This window comes from Lynx rufus, unplaced genomic scaffold, assembly GCF_022079265.1.
Source record: "Lynx rufus isolate CCGP_SWC_20201006 ecotype Redwood Valley unplaced genomic scaffold, mLynRuf1.p SCAF_8, whole genome shotgun sequence".
In the NCBI taxonomy this organism is placed as follows: Eukaryota; Metazoa; Chordata; class Mammalia; order Carnivora; family Felidae; genus Lynx; species Lynx rufus.
In genome coordinates this window covers 58,487,986-58,500,837 of record NW_025814896.1, presented here as the reverse complement: position 1 = coordinate 58,500,837, position 12,852 = coordinate 58,487,986, and the positions used below count along the sequence as shown (strand labels likewise).

General features: G+C 37.6%; 1 protein-coding gene across 50 annotated transcripts in view; it reads left to right on the top strand.

Moving 5' to 3' along the window:
- Positions 1-9,310, top strand: part of MAP4K4 (mitogen-activated protein kinase kinase kinase kinase 4) — a 190,458-nt gene extending 181,148 nt beyond the window's left edge. For 37 of the 50 annotated variants that reach the window (XM_047069948.1, XM_047069947.1, XM_047069928.1 and 34 more), the window contains 6 exons: positions 1,178-1,312; positions 3,638-3,738; positions 5,516-5,665; positions 6,223-6,382; positions 7,140-7,279; positions 8,975-9,310. In XM_047069948.1, the coding sequence (XP_046925904.1) occupies positions 1,178-1,312; positions 3,638-3,738; positions 5,516-5,665; positions 6,223-6,382; positions 7,140-7,279; positions 8,975-9,058 (770 nt within the window). In that variant the 3' untranslated portion in view covers positions 9,059-9,310. Of the gene's footprint in view, positions 1-1,177; positions 1,313-3,637; positions 3,739-5,515; positions 5,690-6,222; positions 6,383-7,139; positions 7,280-8,974 lie in introns of all 50 variants that reach the window. The other 13 variants (XM_047069939.1, XM_047069955.1, XM_047069943.1 and 10 more) reach the window with 1 other exon arrangement.
- Positions 9,311-12,852: the final 3,542 nt, after the last annotated feature.

Below are 12,852 nucleotides of genomic sequence, written 5' to 3'. Positions count from 1 at the left end.
TGTTATTTGTCAAATTGAGGCAATTTCCCTCTATTCCTATTTGCTGTGAATTTTTGATCATGAAATGAATGTTGGGTTTTGTCAGATGTTTTTTCTGAATCTGTTGATAAGATCATATGATTTTTCTTCTTGAGCTTGTCAGTGTGTCTAGTTTCTTTTGTTCAACACCCGTTTTGTTGTTGTTGCTCATAGAGGTGTATTCCACTTCATTTCTGTGTGTGACTATACCACAATTCATTTATTTGTTCTGTTGTTGATAAACATTTGTGTTTGCTGTTTTCAGTTCTTAGGAACAATGCTGCTGTGAACATTCTTGTTCATGTTTTTGGGAGCTCATACACACACATTAATATGAAGAGAGAAGTTACTGGATCATAAGTAGCATATACATGCATCCTACTTTAATAGATAATGCCAAGCTTTTTAAAATGGTTCTAACAATTTATAGCACTGGTTTCTGAGTTTCTAGTTACTCCTCATCTTCCCTACTTTGAGTACTATTGTTCTTTTTAATTCTAGACACTCTGATAGATGCATAAAATTGTATCTCATTATGGTTTTAATATGCATTCACTAATTGACTATTGAGAGCAAGTACTTTTATGTATCTATGAGTTAACTTCTTTTGACTGTTATAGTCGACTGCCCACTTTTTCAATTGGGTTATCTCTCTTCTAAGTGATTTATAGGTTGTGAGTCCTCTGTCGGCCCTTTAAGTTGCACACATCTTCAATTTATGGCTTTTTGCTGGATTTGATTCCCTGTCTTGGTTGATCTATTTAATCTTTCTTTGCTGTCTAATGAGAACTAATAGCTACTCCAGAGAGTTTTGAGAATCAGATCACATAATACATGTGAAAGCATCTTATAAGGTCTATTGGTTGCATTGCTGTGCAGGTGTTTGTATTACTTTGTGGTTTATGGATACTGGCTATCTACATAAGTGTGAGTTCTTTTTTCTTTTAAAACCTTCCCTTCTAATCAGGCCTATACCTGATGATAATTCTATAGGAGTTTCAAAATCCATCTGAATAGCTTAAATTGAGGTTCTAGTAAAACTCATACAGAATGGTTCCCTTAGGAGGATAATATTTATTGCTCATTTGGTTACTGTTGTTATTAATAGATGGCACCTACTTTGAATACGTATATAAAATATTTATATTTGTTTTGCTAGGCAAAAAAGATAAGTTACGTGTCTACTATTTGTCTTGGTTACGAAATAAAATACTTCACAATGATCCAGAAGTTGAGAAGAAGCAGGGATGGACAACCGTGGGGGATTTGGAAGGATGTGTACACTATAAAGTTGGTAAGTTCCAGGAGGGTCATGAGGGTTTTATTCTGCAGGGTTTTGTTCCACAGGGTTCTTTCTGATACACCTAGATGTTTTCTGCGATTATGTTTCTAAGGCATCTTCTAATCCCGAAGTGTCATCTTGACTCACAATGTACCTTTTAACATAACACCATTCATTCCTGCCATTCATTCTGTCCTCCATCCATCTCATGCTCACATTCATCTTGCGAGCGAGGCTTTTTACCCTTCCTCTTTGACAGTCCAGATTCTTCTCTGTAAGATGTGGTCACAATAACCTCATTAAGGAAACCTTGCCAAAGGAAAGCCAGCCAATTTGAATCCTTGCTTTGTGCTCCAAGCCTCATCTCTGTTGAGAGGACTTTGGGTCCTTGGCAGTCATTGACAGAATGTTTGAGAGTTTGACCAAAGAGCTATATGGCTTGTCGTTTTGAATGAAGCGCACTGTGCAAAGCTACTGTGCTCTTAACTACTAAACGAATCTAGCCGGCCAGCCAATGTTTCATAGCAACTGTCTTGTTTTTTCTTTTCCTGGCACGCATGCTTTGGTTCTTATGAAGTAAGAGCTTGCAAGAACAAAACCAAAACAATTTTTTTTTATGTATGAAAAAAAATTAAAATACTGGTACTAATGTTGGAAGTAAAGGGGAAATAATGACGGTTAGCCAAATTAAACTTTATTGGAGAGATAATATATTCTAATAGAATTTGAAATGGGAATTTGAGAAGATCAGCAAATAGTTTCTATTATACCTAAGACTGATTAATGTAAGCGTCCTATTGAATATTGATTTCTGCTACTATGTTTTGTTTTTTTCTGTTTATGAAAGTATATGCTATAGTCATTTTCTCTGCTTCTAGAGATATTACAGTCCTTGACATTCTCTTATTATTTATATAATCTGTCCACAACTCTCAGCTCACTGATTAATAATGATTGCAGAAGCCACCCCAGTTTGGCATGATTCTGAGTGTTACTGAAAAGTAGTACTATATACTTGATGAAATTTTGGGATTGGGATTTTCTGTGCTGTGTTTATGTGAAATAATTTTTGCAGGGTAACTAAAATCATCTAAGGTTAAATTTAATGAAATCATTCAGAATGGGTGAAATGTGCATGAATAGATTATCCTACAGGGGGAACTAGAGGCAGATGTGTTACACTGTGCTGGGCTTTTCATTGGAATAAAACAGTTATCCTCAGGTCTGTCATTCTTACAGAATGAATCACAAGCATTTTCTGCGGTAAGAGTGTGTGGTACCATTCATTCATTATACTTCTAGGAAATTATATTCAGTTTATCAAGACCTGTGCTGTACAATATGATTTCCATCAAGAATAGGGGCTACTTAAATTTGTATTTAAATTAATTAACATGAAATAAACTATAAAATGTGGTTCTTCAGTGGCACTAGTACATTCCAAGTGCCCAATAGCCACATATAACTTGTGGCTATCATATTAACAGTACAGATCTAAAATCTTTTCATCATTGCAAAAAATTCTGTTAAACAGCACTGGTTTGGACAACCTTTGATAATCCTTTGTGTCTTAATATTAATGTCAGTGATTTATTCGAATAGTGATACTATATTGGAAATTAACAAGGAGAATTATCAAGTTAACAAGCCATCTCTCATGTGCAAAGGAAGAATAAAGTAGTATTGTGACATTAGATAGTTTATAAAGAAACTGGTAGAACTGTGCCAGACCACTAAGTCATGTGAGGGCACAGCCCCTCAGAGCATCTGTTTTTAAGCAGAGTTGCTTGGCTGCAAGAGAACCGGAATAGCTATGTAAAGAAGGCATTTTCAACTGAAAAAATATATATAGCTGAATAGAGATTTCCTTTACTACTGTTCCTTTACTACTGTATGGAACTTTAGGTAGAATTCAGGCAGTCACTGCCTATATAGATCAGGAAGCAGTTTGAAGTGATACTTAGCTGATTAACCACTTCATTATCCTTTTGAAGCAATACTGAGCCCTTAAGACTTTAGGGTGGTAGGCCTGGCATTGTCTTTGATTAGTAAATACTTGCAGTCTAAGAAGATTAGGAACATTAGTGAAAGTATTCCTTAATAGTAACCAGAGTATTGGAATTGAGTCCCAAACATCAGTCAAGAAATATGGGAATAGGCTGAAAAAGTATTGGAAAAGGAAACTCTGAGGTTTGATCACTCAGCATTTTTTTCCTGTTGATCTAGATGACTCAATAGAAGGCATTATTTATAAAGTTTGCAAAAGACAACTAACAGAATTTAGAGTTCCATGTTGATTCTGACCTGTGCTTCTCTTGTTTATGTTGTTGTTTTCAGTAAAATATGAAAGAATCAAATTTCTGGTAATTGCTTTGAAGAGTTCTGTGGAGGTCTATGCGTGGGCACCCAAGCCATATCACAAATTTATGGCCTTTAAGGTAACAGCATCAAGTGTACTTACAAGTAGCATCAGCCATGCATGCATGACCAAGAAAGAGCCAGAGGACAGTTTAACAACCCTAAATAGTTAAAACTGATCATTTAAAAGCTATGTACTAATATAGAGTATAACTTTGTCATAAGAGAGGCCATTTCTAATGTAATAGGCCTCATTGTCTGCTTTCCAAGCCCTCAGAGTATGAGGAAAGAGCTAAATGTTTGGTAGACATTGATTGATATGTCAATATGGTAACAGAAGAAAGGACAAAGTAATGCCACCTCTAATTAAAAAGCAGATCTTGGGGTGCCTGGGTGGCTCAGTCGGTTAAGCGTCCGACTTCGGCTCAGGTCATGGTCTCACGGCTTATGAGTTCAGACCCTGCATCGGGCTCTGTGCTGACAGCTCAGAGCCTGGAGCCTACTTCACATTCTGTGTCTCCTTCACTCTCTGCCCTCTCCCACTTGTGCTCTCTCTCTCAAAAATAAATAAAAACATTAAAAAAAACAAAAACAGCAGACTGTGACCATCTGCCTGAAGTCATGCATGTGTATAAAGATTTAGATATGTTTTTGATAAATAGTATCCAACAGTAGGTAGCTTGGAGGTATATCTTTTCAATAGAATACTAACTAGAAAACAAATTACAGAAATTCTTAATGACACAGGAATATGTATTATGCGCTAAATAGAAAAAGTAAGTTAAAAGCATGAATAATGCATTGTTTCTGTTTAAGGGAAAAACTATAGAAAAACATTAGTATTTTTCTGTGTGAGTATTTTTAATATTTTTTCTAATTCTAGAGTTTGCATTAGATACAAATTTATGAAATTCTTAATTAAAATATTACTTTGACATTAGATATTATAAATAACTTAACATCATTTCTTATATTAGGCACAAAACTTTGAGTATAGCTCCTGGGGCTGTTTTGGTGCATATCATGAAATTAAGAATTTTTCATCCAAAATGATTCTATTTACTTATCTTTTTTTCTTGTCCTTGATACATTTTATTAAGGGTAAGTTTCAAGTATTTGGAAAATTGACATATTTAGATTGCTTGTTGCTTGATTCCGCAATAAAGCAGGATAAATGGGGTTACCATATTTGCTTAAGAAATAAATCCACATGTTACTGACTAAAAGTAATTGGTTGTATCTTCTGAGATCTGGTCTTAATATCCTTTATGTGCCAGATGTACTCTCCTAGTTGCTTTTATAAGTATATTGTTTAAGTCTGTCTTGTGAGCTGTAGGTATTGATATTAATCAAGAACTGAGGTCATCTAGTTTATTACAGGTCATCCAGGTTAATACCCTACAGCTTTTCATCACTGTATTGCTCCAGTCAAAAAATTAAAGTAGAAGTCTCTATGATGACTATGATGACCATACTAAAAATTCTCAGTATGTGACTCCTGCAACTCTACCTCTTTCTCCATTGTCTGCATTAAATAGTTGAATACTGTGCTACAGAAAGTCCTGGTTCTTTCACTTTAGATGTTTTTCTCACCAAGACAAGAAGGTGGAATTCTTGGGCCAGGTAGGGGGAATTTGCGACACGTCTTCTGGAAGAAATGTCTCCCAGATGCTGATTGGCAGACAAAAGCATAATAAATTAGAGACTTATTTCATAGAGTATTTTTGCTTATGGTTGTTGCCAGAATGGCTCAGTAATTAAATAACTGAGTACCTTGGGTTTGGCTTCTCCTGTTTGATCTATCAGAAATAAGTTCTTCTTTGTCTTACTACTTTTGTCTCGGTTACTTCTTTGTAGTCATTTGGAGAATTGGTACATAAGCCATTACTGGTGGATCTCACTGTTGAGGAAGGCCAGAGGTTGAAAGTGATCTATGGATCCTGTGCTGGATTTCATGCTGTTGATGTGGATTCAGGATCAGTCTATGACATTTATCTACCAACACACGTAAGAAAGAACCCACACTCTATGGTTGGTTGACTGGCTTCATTTTGTTTTGACTTTTTTCTTTACTCTGCTTAGTGAACTAACACAAGCAGGGATTCCTTGCTTCCCCTTGGTGTGGGGGTGAGTATTTAAATGATGTGCCATTCTCAATAGCTGCATGCTCTGAGACAAGTGGAAATCCATTCTCCTGGCTCTGTGAAGCCCTCCTGAAAACCTCTTAGCCCTGGCTTTGACTAACATGGGATGTATTTGGGGCAATTGCTGGCAGGTCAGAATATCCCTGGGTTGGGAGTGGTTTTAATTAATTTCTTAATAGAATCCACAATCCAGATATGTTCCAGGGGCCTCAGAAAATGTGAACTAGTAGAGTACATGACCTGTAAAAGGTATTCTTTGAGATATATGTTGCATGAGTTTTCCAAAATTTTATTCAATTGCTGTATTTATTCACCTGGAATATTAACCAGTGCATTCACCAAGACAATCTTTTTGAACGCTATTTCAAGGATAGAAATAACCACAAACATACTTCCCTGTACTTTGTTCCTCTTCTCTAGATCCAGTGTAGCATCAAACCCCATGCAATCATCATCCTCCCCAACACAGATGGCATGGAGCTTCTGGTGTGCTATGAAGATGAAGGGGTTTATGTGAATACCTATGGAAGAATCACCAAGGATGTGGTTCTGCAGTGGGGAGAGATGCCAACATCTGTAGGTAGGTATCACTCAGAGGAAAAGATAGCATATGTAAAAATGGAGCCTTCTCTAAAACTGCATGTTATCACATCAGTTTTACCTGTTGTTCAGACATTTTGGCCATTTAGCAGAATGGTTGACAGAAAAACAAAAAACAAACAAAAAAAACCCAGAATGGTTGGCAATATTGATGGTGAAAAGGGAGATTGTAGACCATGGCACTGGTCATAGTCTGTTTTAGAACAAAATCCAAGTAGTTATTTAACACTTTAAAACTCTGTCATTTACAGTCCTTCATTTAATCCTTAAGACATCCAGGATGTAGGACAGATGTGGTTGTTGACTAATCTGTGGAAAGTAAAATGAGGCAGAAAAAGGGTAAGGGATTTATTTTTTCGAGTGGCAGTGCCACTCGATAATCTGAAATTTTTAGTTTATATCCCAAGTTGTTCTAGTTTCAATGTAGTCATTTTCTCTTCTCATCACTTCTTCTTCCTGCCTTCTTTATGACTGGTTTGATAAAAATAGGAGCACTAAACTATATGCAGTGGGTCATTGCTCAGAATAAGCATGAACCATCTCAAGAATTCAAATTACCACTTCTCAGGATAAACTTTAAAAGCAAAAGTTCCTTAAAACAAAACAAAAGCAAAGTTCCTTAAAAACAAAAATCTCCATATGCTAGACATGCAGATAATGTGTGTGTTATATGAGCAGCATCTTTTCATAGCTGTTTCCTTATCTATAACAATTTCATGTTTTCTCCTCTCAAAAAGCATATATTCGATCGAATCAGACGATGGGCTGGGGAGAAAAGGCCATAGAGATCCGATCTGTGGAAACTGGTCACTTGGATGGTGTGTTTATGCACAAAAGGGCTCAAAGACTAAAATTCTTATGTGAACGCAATGACAAGGTAATGGTTTCCTTACAACTTCTCTTTAGCTGCTGTTAGCTTTGGTAATGGTTTACTTTCCATGGGGTTTGGTGAAGCCTTTTCTTGAGGTTTTGATAGATTCTGAAATAAATTCATCAAGCAACATTTTAGTAGTGACTTTTTAGACCTGTATATAGGAGTTGGGGTCTGTTTTATTTTGTGTTTGCTTATGAAGGGAGAAGAGATACTTGTTTCTGCCAAAATCATCGTATTTTGTTTGTAGTGGTTGTTTTTAACCCCAGTAGGTGACCTGTATGAGCTATGTTTGGTTTAAGGATAGAAAAGGTTAAAACTGCCAATCTAGTGGGATTCTTCTGTGATTGGAAGAAAGCCCCTTGCAAATTTGGTAGGGTAGAAGTTTCCTCTCGAGACCCTGATGTGCATCAGAAGGATACTACTTGTCTGCTTCTGAATAGTAAAATAACTTCATAGTTTGCATGTCAGAAATACCTAACAGTATAAATCATTTTATGCAGAAGCATGAGCACCTCCTGCAGCTGAGACCCCCAGTCTTCAAAAGACCTAAAAACCTTTGTTTTTCAAAACTGGCCACATCCTTGTTACTTTCAAGGCCTACCAACTCCCTGGAATCCCCTCCCTAAACCAGCCTTGGAGTGGAGCAGCTGGATGGCCAAGGGTGTTGACCCATCCCACGTGCTTTGAGAAGGACCTCCCAGGTGGGCCTGGCCTTTACCAAGCCCAGCTTTCTCTCTTTTCCCTCCACTTGGATGAAAATGTCTTACTACCTGAGGCAGCCTGTTGCAACCTTAGAAACTTCCCTCTTAAGAACATTTCCACCTCTTGTCTCACATTAAAATATATTAAATATCCTAGCCAGTGGCCCACTAATTGACTTCTCAGATTAAATTTGAAAATTCACCTTGACAGAGAAGAGCTCTAGATCTCTTCCTTGACAGCTGGGCTTTCTGCCTAACTGCATGTTCAGTAAATACGTTGCACCACCACCAGCCCCCTTTCCTGTGATCCTGTAGCTCGTTTACTAATGGTGTTGACATTGTTTTCTAATCATTTACCTTAGAAATCCATACAACTTCCCAACCCAATCCAGGATTTTGCCAGCTTTTTGGCTTATATTTTCCTGAGTATATTTAATGTAGCCATAACTATAATATTCTTTGAACTTGGGCATTTAAATATTTTTATTATTTATTATGTTATATCCTTTGAAGTTTACTAATCAAAGGCCCAAAAGTAAACTATAGTATTGTGACTATAGAGTAATATGAAATAACATATATTTTAGCTTAATTTTTTAAAAGAGAAAAATCAGGTTGCTAAGGAGTTTTCCAGACACATTTATCTTTTAGATGATATTAGCAGTGGAGATAAAAAGAAATAACTCCATTTCAGAAATATCAGTGTTTTTCTTTTCAGTTCTCACAATATGGCAGTGATAGCCTTCTTAGTTGTGATAAAAATTAGCTACAGAGATGATCTCCTTATGATCAAGTAATACTGATGTCCTCTCAGATTTTCTTTTGAAAGAGGCCTTTGGGCTTTTAGGCTGCCTGCATTTGGAGGTGTTGAGGTATTGAGGTGTTGGTGGCACTAGGTCACCTGCCTGGGAACCATAGGAAGGATTGCTCCAAAGGACTGGGTTGTGTTGTGTTTTCATGGTAAATCTCTCCCTCCCTCTTTCTCTTGATTTTGCAGGTCTTCTTCGCCTCCGTTCGGTCTGGTGGCAGCAGTCAGGTTTATTTCATGACATTAGGCAGGACTTCCCTTCTGAGCTGGTAGAAGCATTGTGATGAGGATTGCTGGCCCCCAGAGTCTTCAATGAGATCCTGAGAACTTGGAATTCCTTGCAACTGGAGCTCAGAGCTGCACCGGTGTAGTCCAGGACAGCTGTGTATGCAGACACCACGTGTGGGGTGTTTCGTTTCGTTTCATTTCCTTTCTGCACCTCTTACCAGTTTATCCCCCTTCTCTTCTTTCCCCTACTCAAAAATAAATCAAGGCTGCAATGCAGCTGGTGCTGTTCACATTCTACCATCAGGTGCTATAAGTGTTTGGGATCGAGCATCAGACCAGAAAGCAAATGCCTTTCCTTCAGCTCCAGAATTCCTTGTCTCTGAGTGACTCTGTCTTATGGGTATCTGAAAGTGGAGACTATGAACATGCCATTGGTTTGGAAGTGGGCACATGGAGGTGTAAAATGGTGGTCTCATGAGCGGTTTGCTGAAGCAGAGAGCAGATTTAATATAGTAACATTAACAGTGTATTTAATTGACATTTCTTTTTTGTAATGTGACAATATGTGGTCAAAGAAGAAGGTGCAGGTTTAAGAAGTTAATATTTATAAAATGTGAAAGACACAGTTACTAGGATAACTTTTTTGTGGGTGGGGCTTGGGAGGCAGGGTGGGGTGGGTTAAGGGGGTCCCATTTTATTTGGATTTTTTTTTTTTTTTTTTGGCTTGGCCAAAAACTCCGTCATTTTTCTGTGTACCAGGTTTTGCCTAAATCATGTGCAGATGGTTCTTAAAAAAAAAAAAAAAAAAAAAAAAAAAAAGGAAAAAGAAAATGTGTGCATTTGTATAATGGCCAGAACTTTGTTGTGTGACAGTATTAGCACTGCCTCAGCCTAAAGGTTTAATTTTTGTTTAAACCTAGAAGCACGACAAGTTTTACCACAGTCTGCACTTGCAGAGGAAAAGAAATTGTTTCAGCCACATGTTTATTTTTTTGCCTACCTCATTGTTTGTAATGCATTAAGAGGTGGTTTAGTTTATATGTTTTTGGAGGAAAACATTAATGTTTAATTTAATCTTAATACCAAAACTATCAGATTGAAGTTTGACTGTTATTTTGTCACAGGTCTCAGTAGGCACAAGAGAAATTGTCCCTGAAGATGGGAAATAGCCACATGGTTTCATCATGCTGATGGATGCAGTCGGTTTTTCTAAGTTCAGAGAGCAGAATGCTTTGTTTTCACCAGATGCACCATTAGTGGTTGATGGGCAACTATGGCCTCTAACACAAGGGGCCTCACTGTTCTCAATTTGGGGTTTGGTGGCAGACAGGCGGTCATGTTAGAATAGTCACACAAACTGTTCAGTGTTGCAGGAACCTTTTCTTGGCAGGGGGTGGGGGGGTGGAGTTTCCCTTTTCTAAAAATGCAATGCACTAAAACTATTTTAAGAATGTAGTTAATACTGCTTATTCATAAGATGGCATCTTCCTGTGTTTTAGGTGTAATATCCAAGCCCTGGCTTTTCTCCTCCTCTCACTTGCTCTCTTGTTCTCTCTCTGTTTTTTAAACCAATTTTACTTTATGAATATGTTCATGACATTTGTAATAAATGTCTTGGGTAATAATTTGTTTCATGGCTTCATGGTCACTCAATTCCTCTGAGACTATTAATCTCTTGGTAAAGGAGCAATGCTCAGTGTCATGGCTGTGCCATCTTACTTTCCTCTTGTTGAGTTTCGAGTGGGAATATTGTGTGATGGCTACTTTAAACTGTGTTTACCAAACAGAACTTGGCATTTCATAGGTTTAATACTCCTTTGTGATTAAGTTTCTTTTATAACATGAAAAAGGAAGATTTTCCTCCCAAAAATATAACAATCATTTGCACCTATTTGTTAAGGCTTTGCCCAGCATTCTCATCCTATTTGGCATCCAGTTTGACCCCTGTTATTCTGTTCCTCCTGGTCAGCATCTCTGCCGAAGGCTCTCCTTTGAATCATAAAAACCTAGTGAACAATCTGTATACTCACAGATGCAGAAACAGCAGCTGGTTGTACATAGCCACAATGACAGATAAGTAAGCGAGCCTTAGTCTCTTTTGAAAAGGACAAGGCATTAGAAATGGCTTTTCCATCTGTGTGACTTTGGAATGATGCTGATGTCCAAAGCAGAAAGGACTAGTTCTTTTCTACGGATTCATAGTTAACACAGAGAAGATTGAAGAGTTAATCCCACCTTTGGAAGGGACTTTTGAGATGGGCCAGATGCCATCACCACAGAATTTCAGTCAAAATCAAATTACCGCTGGTGATTTCCTACATGTTTTAGTTTTTTTGGGTAAGATAAAACGTGCCACAGTGAACACGTGTGCATGCCGAGAGGAGAAAGAACTAGATGGCTTGGTCAATCCAAGTTGGCTTTGTAGCCTCTCCTATGACTTTAGAGAGAGGTAAAGTTGAACAGGTATCTGAAAAAACAGTGAATTTCTGGTACCAATAAGGAAGACAGAAAAAAAAGTACTTATCCAACAGACTTGAAGCTCAGTGTCTGTAAGTCAAGGTGGGGTGCACAGATAATGCACATGACTTTTCATTGGAATTACAATTTAGAACTTGACAAAAACTGGATTTCCTTTCGGAGGTAGTGGGGTCTGAGCACAAGCCTGAATTGTGCCTGTCCTGGTAGCCACCTGGCACTCTTTTGGTGTTTGTGTTGAACGTAATCAAATCCATCTGTGTGCTTAATTCACTGAGGTCAGACTGCCGTTTGTCCTTATGGGGCGGGCTCCTGTTGTGTGCTTTCCTTGGCTGTGGTGTCCTTGCCTTCTTGGCTGCAGCACCTTGTACACCAGATTGTGTTGCTATAGCTTGATTCAGGTACCCAGTTAGGTTTCTCCATTAAAAATTACGAGCTGGTGAAATTTCCTTCTTCTAGAGAAGGGGTGATCTTTTTTTTCCTTTAACAGGGTAGTGACTTCACAAAAGTGCCAAGATGGCAAAATTATAAAAAGAAGACAGTATTATACCATTAAATATGGAACATTGAACTACTTAGCACTGCTCTTCAAAATACAGATGTCTCTAGGTATAGTCAAAGCTTTAATAAGTAATACCTTTCTGTATTTAAATCAGAGCAACTCTGTATTGAGTGCAGTGTTTTTACTTTTTTCTCATGCACATGTTATGTTGGAAAAAATGTTTACAAAAATGGTTTTGTTTCACTAATGTGCATCATATTTATGGTTTATTTTTAAGTGATTTTTTTATGGGTTATTTAGGTTTCTGTCTTAGTTGTAGTCCACTTACAGTGACTCATAATTCTTAACTTTGCCAATTATAAATTTGCTAAGCAGTAATACAAATGACAGACTGCATTAAATTTACTAATCCTACAGCTGCAAAGCAGACTGGTGGCAAGTACATGCCCCCCCCCAACCCAAGTGCTAACTTGTCTTCTGTGTATTATGAAAATTACTGTTGTCCCCCCACCTTTCTCCTTAAATAAAAGAAAAATGACACCTATTTTATGTGGCATGAGTTTCAAATATATTCTGATCCTTCAGAATGTCTCCTTCCCATGAGGATCCATATTTTATACACACCTCCTTCCCCAGTGCCACCCCTGGCTAGAGAGGGTGGCTCCATATCCTGCTATCTCCTGAAACAGGAATGTTTGTTCAAGGTGAGCTCTTGATCTTGAAGCCAAGAATGGGTAAAGCTGATCCTTAAGGAGGAAATAAGGTTTTATTTTTGCAAGTCTGAATTGAATCAGAAAGTAAACTAGCATGATGTTTGTATCTAATAGGACAGTTGAAGTGGCCCTTTCTCAAATTGGCATCA